General features: G+C 59.2%; 1 protein-coding gene across 3 annotated transcripts; it reads left to right on the top strand.

Annotated features, from left to right (window-relative positions):
- The first annotated feature begins 1587 nt into the window (after nucleotides 1-1587).
- On the top strand, nucleotides 1588-19259 carry ERFL (ETS repressor factor like). 3 transcript variants are annotated; one of them, XM_081273082.1, is made up of 6 exons: nucleotides 1588-1979; nucleotides 14314-14402; nucleotides 16951-17185; nucleotides 17505-17700; nucleotides 17811-17928; nucleotides 18254-19259. In XM_081273082.1, exons 2-6 carry the CDS (start codon nucleotides 14336-14338, stop codon nucleotides 18700-18702), a joined length of 1065 nt encoding a protein of 354 aa, XP_081129208.1. In that variant the 5' UTR covers nucleotides 1588-1979; nucleotides 14314-14335; the 3' UTR covers nucleotides 18703-19259. The 3 variants fall into 3 exon arrangements, with proteins under 3 accessions (XP_081129208.1, XP_081129209.1, XP_081129207.1); XM_081273083.1 differs by lacking the exon at nucleotides 1588-1979 and adding an exon at nucleotides 2024-3455; XM_081273081.1 differs by lacking the exon at nucleotides 1588-1979 and having other exon boundaries at nucleotides 13622-14402.
- The last annotated feature ends 10 nt before the right edge of the window (nucleotides 19260-19269 follow it).

Below are 19269 nucleotides of genomic sequence, written 5' to 3'. Positions count from 1 at the left end.
CAAAGGTGTGCTTGCTTGTGCTTGGTACCAACTGCTCCACACCCGGTGTGCTGTTTTAGCCTCCCTGCAACTCTACAATGTACTTCTCATTGCTGCTCCATTTTGCAGATGAGGAAACTGAGGCTCAGCAATGTCTAGGTAGGCAGTGAGTGGCAGCAGAGCTGGATGCCCCCTGTTCTGCAAGTTCTCTTCTAGCTGCTCAGCACCCAGTGCCAGTGCCTGGGCCCTGTGGGGTTGGTGAGATCCCGCACAACTGTCCTGGCCAGGGCATATCCACTACTCGGGGACTGCTGTCTGGCAGAGACAGACTTGCCCCTCCTGAGGCAGGTAGCTGCAGGGGCTGCCCCAGGGAGAAAGGCCCTACTCTGGAGGAAGTGGCACTGAAGCTCGGTGGGTGGAGCCTGACCTGGCTGGGAATGGGAGAGCAAAGTGAGGGAGGGAGACGGAAAGGGGGACAGGGAGGAAGTGTGAGGGGAAAGGGGCAAAGGAGACAGTGGGGTGGTGGACAGTGAGGGCACGGTCAGGTAGGGCAAGGAGGTAGGTGGGGGGAGGGGGGACAGCTCTCAGGGTCCAAAGGCCAGTGGATATTTACTTGTTATTTTAAGGGGAGCAGATCCAGCTGCGATATGCCCTTCCTTCCCTGTCACCATAGGTATGAGTGTGAGTGCCTGGGACCAGTGGGCATATGAAGGGCTTATCAGTGTGCACGCCTTCGTTCTGTGACAGTCGGTGTGTCAATGGCGTGTGTGGCCAGGGCCAGGGTGGGAAGGTGTATGTCACTGTGGATCTGTGTCCATGCATCCAGTTGGTGGTCAGTGGATCAGGGAGTGGTTGTGAGTTGAGGTAGATATGTGTGCACAGGCAGTGTGTCCTGGGTGTGAATGGTCTCTGTGCTCATTGTGTCTTGAGGTTGTTTTCCAATTCTTTATTAGCATGTCCGTGTGCACACCTGGACAGAGGGCAGGTCTGTGTATACGTGTGTCTGTGCCTGTCTACTGCGGGGAGCCCAGTGCGCTCACTAGGCGGTGTCCTGTGTGTGTGGCCGCACTGTGTCACTGAATCCATGCTCCCTACGACCTGTGCGTCTGCTATGCAGGTTGTGTGTCTGCGGTTCCCTGTTCCAGGTTGAGTCCAGCTTTGCGTGTCCAGCAGGGATCCTGGCCACATAGCTGCTACCTCAGCCTGGGGCCTGTCCTGTCCGTTTGTCCGCGCATCCTCCTCGGCAGGGGTGGGGCGGGGGCGAGGGAGGGAGAAGCAAAGAGAGAGGAGGGGGTCTCCCGGTCTCCCCGGCCCCCCACCCCCACTCGCTCAGTCCCGGGATCGAACCTTATTTAGAGTCGCGATTCGACATCTGTTTTCAAATTTGATCAGCTCTGAACTTTATTTTCCGAGTTTGAGGAAAATTATATTCCATCGATCGCGCTCCCGCCCCCTCCCCCGCACCGCCCGCCGCCGCCGCCGCCTCCATATATCTGCGCGCCGAGCGGGGCCGGGCGGCCGAGAGGGAGGGAGGCGCGCGGCGCGCCGCGGAGGAGCGAGGAGGAGGAGGAGGAGGAGGAGGAGGAGGAGGAGGAGGAGGAGGAGGAGGAGGAGGAGGAGGAAGAGGAGGAGGAGGCGGCGCAGGAGGTGGAGGAGGAGGCGCGGAGGCAGGGCCGCCCGCGCCCCGCGCCCCGCGCCGGCCCCGCCGGGTTCCCAGCTCCCCGCGTCTCCCTCTCTTTGCGCGTTTCGGTGGCGGCGTCTCTCTGTGCACCTCCCCGTCTCTGCTCGTCCCTGTTCTGCCTCCTTGTCTCGGGATCTCTCTCGGTTATGGTGTCTCAGTGACTCCCTGTCCTCCTCTCAGTCTCCCCCGGGCTCCGGGCATCTCCCCCACGCCGCCCCCGCCCGGGTGTCCCCTCCCCAGGACGCCGCGGGGCGATGGCTGCGGGATCCGAACTTTGAACACTTCTCCCCGGACGGAGCGGATGCGCAAGCCCCGGAAAGTGAGTGAGCGCCGCGGGACGGCGCTGGGGCGGGGAGGGGGCGGGGATTCCTGCCCGAGGCGGGGGGCCGGGGCGCGGGAGGTGCTCCCCAGAGACCCCGGAGTCGGGCAGGGCAGCCCGAGGCGGGGCCGGCGGAGGGGGTCGCCAGCCGGGCGCACTGCGCCTAACTCTGGGGAGGTGGGGGAGAGTGCAGGAGGAGCGGCCTCAGGACAGGGGTGCGACAATTGGGGCGCGGGAAGGAGGAGTGCGTGAGAGCGACTGAGATGGGGTAGGGAGAGACTGGGGTCTGAATATTGGGGAGTAGGGGCTGGTGGGCGGACCCGAGGGTGGGTCTGTATATTTGGGACTGAGGAGTCTGGGTATTTGACGCTGGAGTCAGAGGGGGACTTAGGGGTCACCGTGAGGGCTTAACTATTTGGGACCTGGTGATTCCAAGGGAGGACTTAAGTATTTGAAATTGGGAGCTGACTCTTTGGGGCTAGAGGTTAGGGCTGGGGGTGTGCATGTGTCCCGCTAGGGGTCAGCGTCAGGGTTTGCACTTAGGGGACCCATAGGGAGGTGTGAATTGGGGGCTGGAGTTCCAGGCTGAGGGGCTCCAGTTTTGTATATGGATACTTGGGGTCTGGATATTGGGCGTGGGGGGCACAGGGTCTATGGGAAGGACATTTGGGGCAATCCTGGGGTCTGCGCAGTTTGGGCAAGGAGTACCTTTGGGCCTGACCTTTGCTGGGGGCCTCTCTGGAAGGCTCCTTCAATCCACCGCTCCTTCCATCACCGTCAGTGTCCTGCTGGGCCACATCTGCCATCTCTTCTCTTGCTGGGTCTCTCCTTATTGTCTCTCTGTCTCTACCTCTGAACTCTCCCAGGATGTGTTTCTCTGTCTCTGTCTCTCTCAGCATCTTTACCTCTTTGGGTTCAACTCTTAGACTATCTCTCCCCAAATCTCTGTGCCTGTCTCTCCTGTTATCTCTCTCCCTCCCTCATCATCTCTGTCTTTCCATCTCTGCCTCTCTGTCTCTTACTATCTCTGTCTCTGTCTCCCTCAGCATCTCTGTCTCTGTCTCCCCCTCGCTGGTTTCCGCTCAGATTAAGCCGGGGACCTAATTCCAGGCCCAGGATCGAATTTTCTGGCAACAAAGGGAAATAGCGAATCGATCGGTCGCTCCGGAGATTAAGAGACAAGCGGCGCGCGGATCTATCACGGCTAAACGGCCCCCCCGCCCGCTCCCCCCGCCCGGCCGGCCCGCCGAGGCCCAGACGCGCTCCGCATCGCCAAGCAGCCTCAGGAGCCCTGGCTGCCCCACAGGCTGGGCCTCTCCAAGCCCAGAGCTTACTGCGTGCCCTGCCCAGGGCTGGAGCCATAGGAGGCACCTGAGAGCCGCAACTGGCTCCCAGGTCCGGGAGGAGAGGGGAGCAAGAGAAACTGAGGCAGCAAACAACCGTGCAGAGTTGAGCTGCACATACCTGTAGCCTCAGGTAACACCTTTTACCCACACCTATCAACACACCTGTCACGTTCATATTGCTCTTCATTTTCCCGCATCTGGACTTTCAAATAGCACTAGTCTCGGGCCACCTGCCCTCTGCAGGTAACACCTGTCCTCCACACCTGTTCCACTCACCTACTTCTGTAGGTAACACCTGTGTCCTCTCACCTGCCCTGCCAGGTAACATTTGTCCCCCTCAAACCTGCACCAGAGATGCTTGTAACATAATGTCTCTCAATTAATTCATATCCCCTCTTACCTGCCCCTCCAGGTAACATGTATTTTCCAAAATCTGCCCTTCCTCCTGAATCCCTGCATCTGTGTCATTTTTCATGTCACAATGTCCCCTTCATACCTGCACTGGCACCATCCCTCCTGTCCCCTAAAGCTCTAAATACATCTGTTTCTCATCCATTCATGTTTACCTCTGCTTCCCCTCAAGCCGTACCTGTTCTCTCTCTCTCTCTCTCTCTCTCTCTCTCTCTCTCTCTCTCTCACACACACACACACACACACACACACACACACACACACGTGTGGGCACACACACCTTCATTTCACAGAACATTCACATGTGCAGCCTCCTAACCTGTGTCCCCCTGCCCACCCTCCTCAAGCACCCTCACACCTGTCTTCCAGCACACCTTGCCCTACAGGTGTTACCTGTGGCTGAGAAGCACATGTGCCTTCCACACCACTGGCTGCCAGTACCTCACACCCTCACGTCCCACCCCCATCACTTTACACCAACACCTACTGCCACCTTAGTCCCCATGACTGCCTTTGCCACTTGTGGTCCCAGACTACATAGGCATGATTCCCACCTGTCTCCTAGTTCCCAAAGCCACTGGAATGCTCATGCACACGGGTCCCAGCTGTCACACATACACTCCTTCCTCAGGCCTGTGCCCTGCCACAGGGCCTCCCCCTAGAAGCTACACCTGTCCCACCTGCACACTTGCTGCTCACCTGCACCCCAACTCCTTCTGTGTCCCCTACCTCTGCCTTCTCCCAGTTTCTCATAACATACAGCCCTTCACACTTATTCGCTTTTGTGGAGAAAATCTGTCCTTGGCCATGGGTATCCGCCTCACCTGACTACCTGGTTCCTCACTCCTGTTCCTTTGGTACCACTTATCCATTTCTTTTTTTTTTTAATCTTTTTTTTTTTTTTAGAGAGAGTGAGAGAGGGGAGAGAGAGAGAGAGAATTTTTAATATTTATTTTTTAGTTCTCGGCGGACACAACATCTTTGTTGGTATGTGGTGCTGAGGATCGAACCCGGGTCGCACGCATGCCAGGCGAGCGCGCTACCGCTTGAGCCACATCCCCAGCCCACCACTTATCCATTTCTAATGTTTTACGTTTCTCACTTCCTCTTCCCCTGCTGTACAAGTCACACCAGCCCCTCCCTACATGTGCCTATTCCTCACCTGTTCACCTCAAGGATCACCTGCTCCAGCACCTTGAATGCAGGTCCTGTGACTTCAAGCCCCCCAATCTCTCCAGCACCTACCCACGCTGATCTCTGCAATACATCTCTTCCACTGGGTCTTTGCCACATTCCTGGTCTCCCCAACCTGTCCCCAAAGGGGACACCTACACCCTAACTCACAGACACACACGTGGCTCCCCACCCTGGTCCCACACCTCTCCTTTTCCTCCCCCTCATCTAGTAGCCCTCATCCCCTGCTGAACATGGTGAGCATCACGAACCCCCTGCACACCTCATTTTCGTCTTCACTACCTGACCATAGGACCCGTGTCCACACCTTCAGGGACCAACCTTCAGGTCCCTTCTGCCTTCTCCAGTTGCCCCATCCCAGAGACGCCTGTCCCTTTTCACGGCACAGGGCTACCTCCTGAGAGACCACTATGCTGTGTTTCTTGGCATGTCAGCAGGGCCGGAAGCATTGGTTGGACACACAGCCCTGCTGTCTGCGCACCTCGCTCTCTGCACCCTTAAGTCTTTATGCATCAGACATTGGTCAGTGGGAGCCAATGTGTGAGCAGAGGGCTGCACCCAACACCTGGCAGATTCCTGGGCCTCACACCAGGTTGGAGGAGCCGGCAGGTCTGCATTTCTAAGTCTCCAGGTACTGCTGCTGGTCCACCAGGTACCAGGCTTTGAGCAGCACTTATGCTTGTTCTCACCTATTTCATCTCACCTGCCCCCCCCAGGCATATTGATGGCCAGGATGATGATGATGATGATGATGATGATGATGAGATGATGATGATGATGATGATGAGATGATGACGATGATGATGATGATGATGATGATGAGATGATGATGATGATGATGATGATGATGATGATGATGGCAGCCACTAATTACTAAAGTCTCCGTGACATTCATTGTCTTCATTCATCATGGGGCCCTTAGGAGGCAGTTTCTTGACTCTTATCCCCATTTTACAGAAAAAAAACTGAGCCCAGAAATAACTTCTTTGAGGCCCTAGATCCTGAAAACTATAGAACTGAGTCAAACAGAAGCCATCTGACTTCAGAGACTGCCCTTCTAGCAAGTGTCCTGCCTCCCACACCTGCCCATCAGGTGACCTCCTTCCTCCACAGAAACACCTGTCTACCTGGTTGCCTTGGCAATACTGTTTCCCTGCCTTCCCAGCCTCACCCGTGCCCCCTCCATGCCTACCCTCAGGTGAGCCCCTCTGCCCACACTCTTGGCTCTCACTGACCTTGACTCCAGAGGTCAAGATTCTCGCATCCTCACCCCACTCCCCGCCCCAGCACACACCTACTGGCCCAGACACTCATTGGCATCCGGAACAACCCTTCTGCCTGCTCCTTTTCCAACATCTCCCTTTCATTTCCTTTCTCTGTGTCCATCTTTGCCTCCTTCTGCCCATTTCCCTGCCCTGTTGCCTTGGCCTCTCTCTGAGTCCAAGCCCCCGCCTGCCCTGTATGTAGCTCTGTCTCTGTTTCTTGGTCACTCTGTCCCTTTGTTCTCTATATTCCTCCATTTGTCTTTCTCCATGTGTCTGTATCTCTCCATACCTCTGTGTAGTCCTCTGACTCTGTGTCCTCCACTTTCTCTTTCTCTCTCTCCTCGTTTTTTAGGGGGCTCTATCTGTTTCTCTATCCTCTGATAGTGGAGAGATTGAGGGGCTTGAAGTCACATGACCAGCATTCAAGTCTAGGCTTTGCCACTCACGGATGTGGGACTTTGGTAAAGTTGCTTTCCCTGTGTGAGCCTCAGTTTCCACATCTGTGAAATGGGCATCACGGCAGTTCCTACCTCACAGGTGGTGGTTAGGAGGAGGTACTGAGGAAAGTGAGGGTCTGGATCAGATAGGGGCTGGGCTTCTCACCACAGGTCCCCTTCTGGTACTGTCTCTTCCTTCCTTAGAGCTGCCTTCTGCCCTGGCCACCAGCTGGAGTGTGTGGAGGGGAGAATGGGGGGAGAGGTGGGCAGAGGCGTCCCAGCCAGCGAGGCCTGGGCATGGGACCCGGTGTGGGGCTGGGGACAGGGATCGATCCGCCTCGGCGGCAGTGCGCGGGCCAGGATTGCATCTTGTCACAATAATTTATTGCTCTCATCCCGTCTGATCGATGGCGCTGAATTAGCACCGCGCCTGATGCCCCTGGAGCCCTGAGCCTCCCCCATCCCGGCCGGACCCTGCCCTCCTGGGATCCCCAGCAGCCAAGCACCCAGACCTAGCCGGCCCCGCCCCTCACCTCACCCGGGCATGGCCGACTCTCCGCGCCTCTGGATCTCTCTCTCCTGTTCCACTCATTCGCCCTCCTGGGACTTTGCCTCCATTTCTCTCCTTGACCTCAGTCACCCACTTCTCCCCATCTCCCTGTCCCTCTGGTGTTCTTGTGTCTAGTCCCTTTAACTCTCTGCTGTGTCCCTGATTCTTCCTCCCTCTGCCCCCTGTCCCTCTGCCCTTCCTGATCTCTGGCTTTGGGTCCTTCGACTCACCTCCCCCCACCCCATGCCCAGACCTTACTGCCTCAGCACAGACTCGGTGCAGGACACACTGAGCCCCTGGCCCCTGGCGACCCATCTAGAAGGACACTCTCTTCAGCCTGTTCCTAACCCTCGGCCCTCCAGCACCACAGATGACAGCCTTTCCCCACAAGCCTATCACTCTGTCTGCACTGGAGACCAAGGGGTCTAGCCAAGAAACCGGGGCAGGGTCTGTGGGGACGGAGCTGGGAAGAGGCTGGGGTTGAAGAGGTCCAGGTTGGAGCTGGGGACGGGGTGGATCAGATGGAGAGAGGTGAGGAGGAGGGTGGACCCAGTTTGGGAGTTGGGGTACATCTGGCTCCCAGGGGACATCGACCCCCAGATTGAAGCAGAGTGGGTGGGCGACCATCCCGGGAGGCTGCGAATCTGCACTGCGCTGTGCTTCCTGGCTCCCCGCTGGCCGCCTGGCCTCTCTCATCCCCTCTTGCCTCTGCCCTAATCCCTCAATTTTCCGCATCTCTGCCCCCTCCTGCCTCCTCCCTGACCCGGGGTCCCCACGACCTCCAGCTCTCTAATTTACTTTGTCTCTGCCTTTCTCCACTCACTCCCTCCTTCTGGATGTCTCTGATTCAGATCTCCCCCTGTCTTTGTCTCTTCCTTCTGTCCACGTCTGTCTGTCTCTTGGTCTCCTTCCTCTTCTCTTTGGGGACTCCCACTTTCTCTGGTCTAGGGTCTCTGTCTCTGTCCATGCCTGCCCCTGCATCTCCTCCCTCTCTGCATGCTTCCCCTTCCCCTCTCTGTTCTCCATCCCCCCACCCTCCCCTTCTGTGTTCCTCTCTCTGCCCTCCCCCTCCAGCCCCCCCTCCCCACCACCTTCATCTCTCTGGGTGTCTGCAGGGAGGGGCCGTGGGCGGGGAGCAGAGAGCTGGGGCGCAGGGCTGGTTGCGCCTCCCTTTCCCCTCCCCCAGAGCTGTTTGGTAGGCGGGGTGCGTGGCACTGCGGCTCCCACCTCCCCGGGGACGCTCCCTCCCCACCACCCCCACTGACACCGTTCCAAGCTCTGGCTGCAGCCCCAGGGACATCCGTGCAGAGACTGAGACTTAAGAAGAGAGACAGAGACCTAGAGAGACAAACATGGTCCCAGACAGAGACACCCATGAAAGGGGGACAGAGGAGGGAGGGCCCTGGTGGGTGTCCATCCCTGCCCTCTGCATCCTCTGTGTCCCTGGCCTGTACCTCCCAGCCACCCCAGACCTGGTCAGGCCCACTTCCTCCTGAACAGAAAGCCCTGCTCCCGTCCCTCTGTCTGTCCTGCCCAGTGCAGCCTTGGCAGGTGTTCCCACATGTGCCTCTGTGTGACTTGTGTCGCAGTGCGTGTAAACATGAAGTGCATGTCCCCGGACACAAGGAGCTATGTGTGGGTGTGTGAGGCCATGAGCGTGTCTGCAGGACGTGAGTGGCGCTCAGGTGTGCATGTCTAGTGCAACTGTCAAGAAGTCCAGAGTTGTGCTGTATCTGGTGTGTCCAGTTGTGTGGCCATGCAGGGTGTGCTGAGTGACTGAATGACAGCTCCCTGTCCCAGGGCAAGGAGGCGAGGAGTCCAGGAGAAGCAAGGCAGAGGACCATGTAAGCACAAGCCAAGGGGCCCCAGGAGCCCAGCTGGTACACACAGCCAGAAGGAGCCATGGGAGGTGGCCAGAGCCCAAACCTCAGACACTGGCTGTGCGAGCTTGTGTGGCAGGGCGCTTGTGCTAAGGGCTTGCTGTGCCTCTCAGCCTGTGTCTGAGTCTGAGTTCAGCTGTGGTTGTGTGTGTGTGTGTGTGTGTGTGTGTGTGCATGTACATGTGGTCACTTGGGGGAGCTGAATGGAGCAGGCCGGTGGAGTCTTGGCTCCTGGTGTGAGTGTGCATGACCACCCTGACCACCCTGAGAAACGGTGACGGCAGTGTGTACCTGTGATTCACGTGAGGCTGTCAGTGGCACAGGTGCGTGCAACTTGCATGAATGTCCAGTTCCACTTGTGGGCTGTTTCTCTGATCACCTGTGAGCACTGACGTGTGTTTGGTTCTTTGTGTGTTGTGTGGGCTGTGTGTGGTGGGGACTGTGCTTCCTGTGTTTTGTGTGTCCACGTGAGGATTACATGTGCAGCACTGAGAGAAGTAGCAAGGTGTGTGTAAGTGCATGTGGTGTGTGTTGTATGTGTGTGGTATGTGCTTGTGTGTGTGAGATGTGTGTAGTGTGTGTGTGTGGCATGGCATCGGTGTGGCATGGTGTCTGTGTGGTATGAGTGTGGTGTGTGTGGCATGTGGTATATGTGGTGTTTGTGACATGTGTGATGTGTGGTATGCGTGTGATTTGGTGACTACGTTGTGCAGTATGAACGTGGTGTGTATGTGACATGCAATGTAGTGTGTGGTGTTGTATGTGTCTGTGTGGGATGTGGTGTAGGTGTGTGTGTGGTGTGTGTACCCCAGCCACAGAATCACCCCCACCAGGGCAAGGCCAGAGCATTTGGTTGATGTTGGCAGGGTGGGGGGGGGTGACATCTGGGGTGAGGGTGGCAAGTACTGGCAGGAAAGCCCCTGTCCTGACCCCTTCCTTGCCAGGACATCCAAGGGGTCTCCTGGTGCCTGTGGTGGGATGGTCCCTGAGCCTGGCTGTGTGCACATGGGCAAGGCCATAACCTGAAGGGACAGTGTGTGTGGGTACAGGCACTTGGTGTGTGACAGCAGGGAGTGGGGCCGTGGGCTTGGTGGGCAGCGTGCGGGGCTTGTACTTGTGCAGACAGCGGGCCAGGGCCTGGCCCCACAGCCAGGGGGTTGCATGGCGTGTGGGTGCTGTGGGGCGTCCTGTGAGTCTCTGCTGTGTGCCCAGATGTGGCCTACATGGGTGTGTGGCATGGGAGGGTGTGTCCCCAGATTGTCTGGACGTGTGGCCGTGGGTGCAGTCCGGGCATGGGGGGGGCTGGTGTGTGTGTGCACTGGTGTGTGTGTGTGCACGCAGGGGCAGTGGTGGGAGAAGGGTCTTGGGCCGCGTCCCTCTCCTCTTTAGACAGAGCCCTGGAGAAGATATGAAATTTAAAAAAAAAATCAATTTTCATTCCACTTGTGCAGATTGTGTTAAGGGGAGGTGGGGATGGGGGGGCCTGGGTGAGGGATGAAGGGGCTGGGGGGGGTGTGAGGCCCGAGGCAGCTCCCGAGGCGGCCAGCGCAGCTTAGAGAAATCAAAACAACTGGTTAAACCCCAGCCCAGGGGGCTGGGATGATGGGGGCGAGGAGGCAGGAGGAGAGGCGGACAGAGCTGCCTGGAGACAGAGGGACAGACAGGAGTCCAGAGACACGAGAGAAGCAGAGACACTCGAAGATGGAGACATTTAGAGACAGAGGCATCAGAGAGACAAAGACCCTCAGTGAGAGACAGACAGACAGACACGGACACCCGGAGAGGTTCTGCAAGAGACAGAAGCAAGTCTGAGACAGTGCACATTTTACACAAACACACATGAGCGTGCAGTGTGTGCAAAAATATACCTGAAAAGTCCACAGATGATGAATGGACAGACAGATGGACAGGTGGCAACAGGGGAGGCAGGTAGCCTGGGGTAGGTTACCTCTGAGCACACCTCCACAAGCCAGCCTGTCCTGTGGGCTGAGTGTGATTGGGGCTGCAGCACAGGCTCCCTGCTGTGCTGGTCGTGAACTGTGATCTGTGTGTGTGTGTGTGTGTGTGTGTGTGTGTGGTTGTGACTGTATCTGTGTGACTGTGTCTGTGAATGAACTGAGGCCACCAAGGTTGCTGTCTGGCTGTGGCTGTCTACTGTAGTGTGTGTGTCTGTGTCTCCATGCTTGACCAAGTGTGTGCATGTGTGGCCAGGGTCTCTGGTGCTGGCCTGTGACTCTGTGCTTTTGTGTCACTGGCTTGGCTGTGCTGCTATGTGTCTCCTGTGTCTCTGATTCTGTGTGACCTTATCTCAGTGTGATTGTGAGTTTCTGTATGTGAGTGTGAGCCTAGATGTGTGATTATGTGTTTGTTAGTGTATCCATCTGGGATTTGTGATTATTTCTGGGTGGGATTGAACTGATGTGTGTCATATATGTATCTGTGTAAAACTGTGTCTGTTTCTGTGTAAATGTGACTATGCTGATGTGTGTGTGATTGTGTATGACTATGTTGGTGTGTGTGACGTGCACCTAAATGATGTGAGTTGTTGGGGTGTGACAATGTGCCTGACTTTGTTGATGTGGGAATCTCTGTGATTGTGTTGTATGACAGTGGGGGGGACGTGTGTCTGTGCAGTGTGTGCCACTCTGTTGGTGTGTGTGTGTGTGTTGTGTCCTGTGTGAGGTGGTGTGTGTGCCTGGGTAGGTGTGGGCTGTGCAGTTGTGCTTGGCAGGAGAGGAGGGAGCAGCCTCTGCCCGCCCAGCCCCGCTGCACACGGCTGCCTCACACACGCACACACTCGGTGCCATGGCTGCGGGCGGTAGAGATGGGGGCGAGGGGGGGTGGAGGAAGCAAAATAAAATTAAAAATTAAAGCTTGCCCGGAGTCCCCATCCGCACCATGCCGGCCGGCGGGGAGGGGCGGGGTTGGGGCTGCTGGCTGCTGGCTGCTCCCCCTCTACAGCCACCAGGGCTGGGGCCGTCTGTCCATCTGTCCAGCTGCCCTACCCGGCCCCTGCCTGCTCTACAGCCCCGGGCCGCAGGCCCTGCTCCCTCCATGGGTCGATCAGCGATCAATGGGGCCAGGGGGGCGCCAGGGGCAGGGCGAGATCAAAGGGGCCCCAAGAGAGGGACACAGAGACATAGAGACGGAGACATGGAGATGGAGTGTGGAGACAGAGACTAGGGGGCAGAGGCAGAGACGTGGAGACCTGGACTTTGGAAGAAGTGGAGACATGGAGACAGAGAGGCAGAGAGGTGTGGAGACCCAGAGACGCGAGGACAGAGAGACAGAGAGACAGAGAGAGAGGTGGAGACCCAGAGACGCGAGACTGGGCAGAAACAGCAGGCTGGGCAGGTGGGCAGGGAAGGGGACCCAGCCGAGGGGTCAGGGGTCCAGGTCCCCAGGGGCCTGACATGGGGCCGGGCCCAGAGACAGGGGGACGTGGCAGCAGAGACCTGGAGGAGGCAGAGACGAGGAGAGACGGCGGCGGGCGGGGGAGCGTGGGAGCAGGGCCCGGAGCGCCGATCCCACGGCTCCTCGTTATAACGTGTCCGGAGGAGGCGGCGGGGAGTTGAAAGCGTCGGGAAGAGAAATCAAAACCAACACGGAAATGAGAGGGGCCAATGGGGGGTGGGGCGGGGGAGGAGGGGGCCCAGAGAGGCGGGAGCGAGTGGGGCGAGGTGGGCAGGGAGGGTGCGGGAGAGGGGCGTCCAGAGAGGCGGGAGCGGGCGGCGGGGGCTGAGGGGAGCGGGCGAGGGGCGAGGGGCGAGGGGCGAGGGCGGAGGGAGGGAGGGAGGTGTGAGGTCTCTCAGAGACAGAGATGGACGCGGACCAGGGAGATAGAGGGGACGAGAAGAGGGCGCAGGGAGAGACGGGGAAAGAGAGGACGAGCGGGGCAGCAAGGAACCAAGAAAAGAGGGACAGAGGAGAGTGGTGGGGACCGAGGGAGGTGGCCAGGGCGACAGGGAGGACTCCAGGTGGAGGGGAGATGGAGGAGGGGTGTGGGGAGGGAGGCCGCGGGAGGAGACCGGGAGGAGCTGTGAGAGGCAGAGGAAGTCAGGAGAGGGGCTGCAGGACGGGGTGCAGAGGGGCCTCAGGCCGGGAGACCCAGGAGGCAGGTGCTGGGGTGGTGGAGCTCAGGGGTCAGGACTGGGGCCTCTGGGGACATGGGTTATCGGAAACATCTTGCTCAGTGTCCAAGGAGTGAGGGGGTGCTCGTGGGGGAAGTGTCTGGGGTCTGAGGGGCTCCCGAGTGCACCGGGCTGCCTGGGAGCCATGGGTACCTGTGAGGGGTGGCCTGTCGGGTAGGGTATCCAGGGTGGGGTACCAGAGAGGGTATCTAAGGAGGGAAAGGAGGACCAGAGGTGGGTCTGAGGGTGGGTGGGGTTCCTGAAAGTGCAGGATGTGTCCTGCCTGAGGGGGTGGTGTGTGCAGGGTGTGTGGGGAGCAGGTGGTTGTGGGTGTGGGGTGGGTGGGAAGGTGTGAGGGAAAGAGGAGGGGATGGAGCATCTTAGGGCAGGAGGCATCTGAAGGGGGCGTCTGGGGGGATGGGGCCGAGGAGGAGGGGCCTGAGGGGGAGACTCAGTGGGAAGGGGTGTCTTTGGGGGGCTGAGGGGAGGCAGATCCAAGTGGCAAGAATCTTGGATGAGCAGCAGGTTTGAAGCAAGGGGGTCTTGGGACTCCCAGGGGGACCCTGTGCAGGGAGGGCAGGGGCTGGGCCAGCAGGTGTCCAGCTCTGCCAGCTCTGGGGTGACAGAGTGGGGGACAGCTGGCCCAGGTCAGCCAGGCAGGGCAAGTTTTGGAGCAAGATGTATCTGGGGTAGCTGGAGAGACACAGAGGGAGACAGGAGCCCCCCAAACGCAGGGACCAGCCCCAGAGGTCAGGCGAGAGACGGTGACAGAGACAGCACAGGCGGGCTGAGGGCGGGCTGGCGGGCGGCGAGCGCCGAGAGAGTGAGAGTGAGTGAGGCGCGGAGGGAGGAGGCTGAGCTGCTGGCGAGAGCTAGGCAGGGAGTGAGCGGGAGGCTGAGGAAGGAGAGGCTGGCAGGGAAGGTCTGTGGTCCAGGCCAGAGGGGGACTAGGGACAGAGGGACCTGTGGGAGGGAGCAGGAAGGGAGGAACTAGGGGGCAGAGGAGGCGGGCACCAGGCAGATGCTGGGGACCTGGGAGAGGGAGAGCCCTGGCAGCATCCAGCTGCTGACCCCTGTCTGTCTCTCCCACTGTCCTCCATCCTGTCCCGTGTCTGTCCCAGACTCTGCAGGGTCAGCTCCGCCATGGACTGTAGCTGCGTCTCCGACCTTCTCTTCGCCCCGCCCGCCCTGCCGGCTCTCTGGACCCCTGGTAACTGGCCCGGACTTCTCCCACCCCACTCCCCAGCCCTCAGGCCTCCGCGGGGCCACACCCCCTTCTGTCTCCCCCTCCTCTGTCTGTGAGTCTGTCTCCCCTGGTTTCCATCGGAGTCCCCTGAATAAAACCCCTTATGAAAAACTTGGCTATAAACTTCGCAGCCAGCTTTCCCTGCCATCTGCCTGTGGGACGTCGGGGTCTTCTGGAGGGCAGGGGAAGCATGGGACGGGAGAGGGACGAGGTCCTGGCGACTCTGCCCCACACATCTCAGCCTTCACCTACCTGTGGCAGACAGCAGGCTGGGGGCTGGAGGAGAGGGACTAGGAGAGATGGGCAGAGGGCATGGCTCAGCCATCCAGAGCCCAGGGTGACAGGATGACTTGCCCAGAAGTGGATGCTCAGACCTGAGGATGTGGACAGTGTGTGCCTGTGAGAGAGGGAGACTGAGGCTGCCTGGTTGTTTGAGGTCTCATTTGGAGTGTGTCCCTTTGTCACACTTCAGTGTTTCTGGAGAAAGTGGTCACACTAGGCAAGTGTCTGCATGCATCTCCCGTCTTTGTGTGAGCTTGGGTCCCTGCTTGTACGCAGGTGGCGGAGGCCACCTCTGTCTCTGAACTGGCAGGCAGGTGGACATTTTAGGCTTGTGTGTGAGGGGGGTGTCTGCTGACCCGCCGAGTTGAGTGTGCCTCTGCCTCAGTGGGGTGAAGAGGCTTTGTCCATTTCCTGGGGTCTGTGGTGTGCTCTGTGGCATTCCAGGGACGTCTTGGTACATTTTGGGCTGTGTGGGTGGATGTGCCCCTGGGTCTATGTTCTGGCTGCATCTCATTTTTAGCCCAGGGGTGAGTGTGTGACTGGATCCTGGGGTTGCCTGTCAGTGCATGTGCCTTTGACCACTGAGGTGGGATCCTCTAGCCATGTGTCATGTCTTGGTGGTGCATTGGAGGTCGCGGGTACAGGGCAGGTGGTCTTCGGGTTGGGTTTTGCATTGTCATCTTGGGTTCTATTGCTTCCCCGGTAGGATGTGCTCTGGTTGTGGAATGGGCTAGGGCTTTAGTCTTGACTAAGCCTGTCATCAAAGGTGACAAAGGAATTGGAAGGACCCAAAAGGAATTGGATAAAATTCGCCCCTGGGGAGTAAAGTGCCTGGCCTTCCAGCAGGGGAGCCTCAGCACCCATTTCAACACACCAGGCAGCCCCATGGGGCCCTGCTCCTCCTGCTTCCCGCCCTAGAACCTTAAGACAGCGAGAGAAGGGTCTGCCCAGTGGCCACATAGCAAGTGGATGGGGATCCGGGTCTCTCAGCTTTGCAGGTTCCTGCCCCGACCCACAGGCCATTGCCCTGCCTCCCCAGCCTGCTCCTCCTCGCCTGGGTCTGGGGTCTCTGAGCAGAGAGGAAAGGGACAGAGAATACGGCATAGGAGTTGGCACAGAAGCTGGACTCAGGGCTTAGGACCTTCTGGTTGGGAGGTGAGATTTAGGGGCGGGCAAGAACCCCTCTTTGCACCCAGTTTCTGGGTGTATGTGGAGTGGGACTCAACCCCCAAGTGTGAGACCCGTGGCTTCGAGTGAGCTGTGGCAGGTGCTGACAGGTGGGTCCTGTGGGTGTGGGTTTGGAGGCTGCTCTGCTACGCAGTGTGGCTGCGTCCACCTGTCAGGCTGTGCATCTGAGGCTCCGGATGTCTTGATTCCATCTCCATCACTGCTTTTGTCATTGGGGCCTTTGGGTTCCTATGTAACACAGTTGTTTGAGGGGTCCCAGTTCTGAGGCACCTGAGATGTGTAACTGTGTTGTGACAGGTGGGGTGTGCAGTGCTGGATTGTTGGCATGACGCAGCCTTGTCTGGGGTAGCCGTGTCTGGTGTGCCTGCATGGGTGGTCCTCGGCAGGAGTGTGGCGGGCTGGCGTGTCCACCTTCCCTGGTGTAGTGTATGTGATGTGCTGCAAGTGCAGGAACACACGGGCACACAAGATCACACAAGTGGACATGCAAGACCTGAGCCTGGACACGGTGGGTGGGGACATGGGGACATGAAGAGTACACACACACAGGTAGGTGCAGAGACAGATGTGCCAAGGCTTAGCCAGAGTGTGCCGGGAGCCTCGGGGAGTGGGGAGGAGCATAGGGCAAGGGACTAGGCTACAGAGACAGCAAGAGCTGGGTGCGTTTCAGGGTGCCCGAGACTCCAGAGGCCTCCCGGGGCAGTGGGGAGAATGGCTACCACTGTGGAAGATGTCCTTCCCCGCTACTCCTCCCTGATCATGGAGGCAGGAAACGGTTCCCTCATAACCTTACCCCTTCCCCTGCTGAACCTGGGTAGTTGTGCCCAGATAGAGGAGCAGGCTGGGAGGACCACTCAGGGCCTTCCCCCTTTGGGCAGCTGGGGGACTGGACACACCAGCGGGGCAGGTCTGGAGGTGCCTGAGGCTGGGTGGCTGTTCCTTTGGCGTCAGAGCAGCACTGGTGGCCTCTCTGGTTGCTCAGTTCAGCCCGGAGCTTCTACTTGGTGTCCCCATCCAGGCCACTCCCTGCCTCCGTCCCCAGGGTTTGCCTTCCCGGATTGGGCCTACAAGCCGGAGTCATCCCCTGGCTCGAGGCAGATCCAGCTGTGGCACTTTATCCTGGAGCTGCTGCAGAAGGAGGAGTACCAGGGTGTCATCGCCTGGCAGGGGGACTACGGGGAGTTCGTCATCAAGGACCCTGATGAAGTGGCCCGGCTCTGGGGCATCCGCAAGTGCAAACCCCACATGAATTATGACAAGCTGAGCCGGGCCCTGCGGTGAGGAGGGGCTGTGGGCCTGATTCCTATCTCACCAGCTTCTCCCCTCAGTTTCTCTCAGGTCCCCACCCCCTGGGGGCTTTCCCTTCACATCCTGGGGCCAAATCCTGTTGGATCCCCAAATTCCTTGTAAGTAGAAGGGCAGCAAGGACCCCCCAGCTCTGGACCCTGGAGCCATGCAGGACAAGATCCCAGCTCTGCCTCAATCTTCCTTGCCCCATGACCTTGGTTAGGGGACTTCTGTGAGCCTCAGTTTCCCCACTCTGCGGGCACAGAGCCTGTGCTAGGAAGCCCTAAAGGCCGCCTCCTCTCCCCACAGTTACTACTACAACAAGCGCATCCTCCACAAGACCAAAGGCAAGAGGTTCACCTACAAGTTCAACTTCAGCAAAGTCGTGCTAGTCAATTACCCACTGCTGGATGTAGCAGCTGCTGCCACTGGCTCCCCACTCTTGTTGACCCCTGGTCCCTTTGCAGGGGGCCCTGGGCCAGATGCTCCTCCCCTCACCCCAGAGGTGAGTTTGGATAATGGGATCCCAGAACTGGAATGGGGATGTCTGGTGCCCCCCTCTGCCATGAACCCCCTGGGAGGGGGCAGTCTGAATGGTGCCACCTCCCCCTCCAGGCCCTGCAGACCCTGTTCTCTGCCCCACGCCTGGGAGAGCCGGGGGCTCGGACACCCCTGTTTACCCCAGAGACGGACAAACTGCGGCTGGACAGCCCTTTCCCGTTCCTGGGCTCTGGTAAGAGCCTCGGGGTCCTGGGGGGAGATCTGCGCATGTATGAGGGAAGAGGAGCAAAGACCAGGAGAGGGGGTAGAGGGAGGAGGCGGGGGAGGCGGTGACGAGATAGGGGACAAGGTGGGAGAAGGGCTTCAGGGGTACTAAAGGGATGGGAGACAGTGCGAGAAGGGAGGAGGTGGAGAGGGAGGAAGCCCTGTGGAGCCAAGTGGGAGGACAAAGGGGAGAATGAGATGGATGTGGCGGGAAGTGGCACCCTTTACCAACTCCCATGCAGGCCGGCCCCAGGGGGAGTGGCCCAGCCTGACCCATCCCCTGTGCCCCCCAGGTACCACTGGCTATTCCAAGCCCCCCGGCCTGCTGGGTCCCTACGGCCGCGCCTTCCCTGAGTACCCCTGGAACTTTAACCCATACCTCACAGGCCCCTTCCCCAAGCTCTCCCCTTCTCTCTATCCCCCACACTTCTACCCCAACTCCCTGGCCAGTTCCCTGGGCCACCTGCCTTCCACAGGAGCAGGGGGAGGCCCCACGGCTGCACCCCTGCTGGCTGCGACTGGGGAGGGCCCGGGTCCTGAACGCCCCTCAGGCCTGGTGGCAGCCCCTCGCCTGGCACTGCCAGGAGCGGGGGGTCCAGAGACCACACTGGGCAGAAAGGAAGACAGTGACTCAGAACTGGAGATTACTGATGTCAGCGGCTGCAGCTCTGACAGCGAGGGCGATGAGGGCCTCCAGGTGTCTCCCAAAGCCAAGGCAGGCAAAGGGGGGACCGGCAGCTGAGCCAGCGTGGGGTGACGGATTCTGCCGAGGTGGGGACCAGGACAGCCACCCATGAAGCCTCTGCCATCTGGTCTGCCCTCGATGTCAGCCAAGGCCTAGGACCAGGCCCCGGCACCCTCCCAGAGCCCAGTCTCCCTCCCCAACCCCAGAGTGGGTGTCTCGCCTTCCCCTCCATGGAGGGGGAGGGAAGAAAATGGCCTCCAGCCTCCTCCCCAGGCTCCAGTTTGAGGGGGGTCCCCGCCTGGCCCCACTCCCAAAGTGCAATACGGCGCCCAGCCTCCCCTGCCCACCCCTGTGCTGTGACCTGCGTGTTTGTGTGGCCGTGTCTCCAACCCCCTATGCCGGCCCCCATCCTGATACCCTCACACAGGCCCCCCTGGGGACAGGGAGCTCAGAGCAATAACCCCGCCCCCAGCCCCTACCCAGGAGGGGCCCCCTCCCCACCAGCTCCCCACGACCTCCACAGCCACCTACAGAGTTTACTACAAAAATAAAAGAACAGAGGGAGACGTGGGTGCCCAGCATTCTGGATGACTGGGGTCTGGGAAGGGGGCAGGGCCCTTCCTC

Source organism: Spermophilus citellus, assembly GCF_964194105.1.
Source record: "Spermophilus citellus genome assembly, chromosome: 18".
Classification (NCBI taxonomy): Eukaryota; Metazoa; Chordata; class Mammalia; order Rodentia; family Sciuridae; genus Spermophilus; species Spermophilus citellus.
The sequence above is the reverse complement of the archived record's forward strand: the minus strand, read 5'-3'. Positions and strand labels throughout refer to the sequence as shown.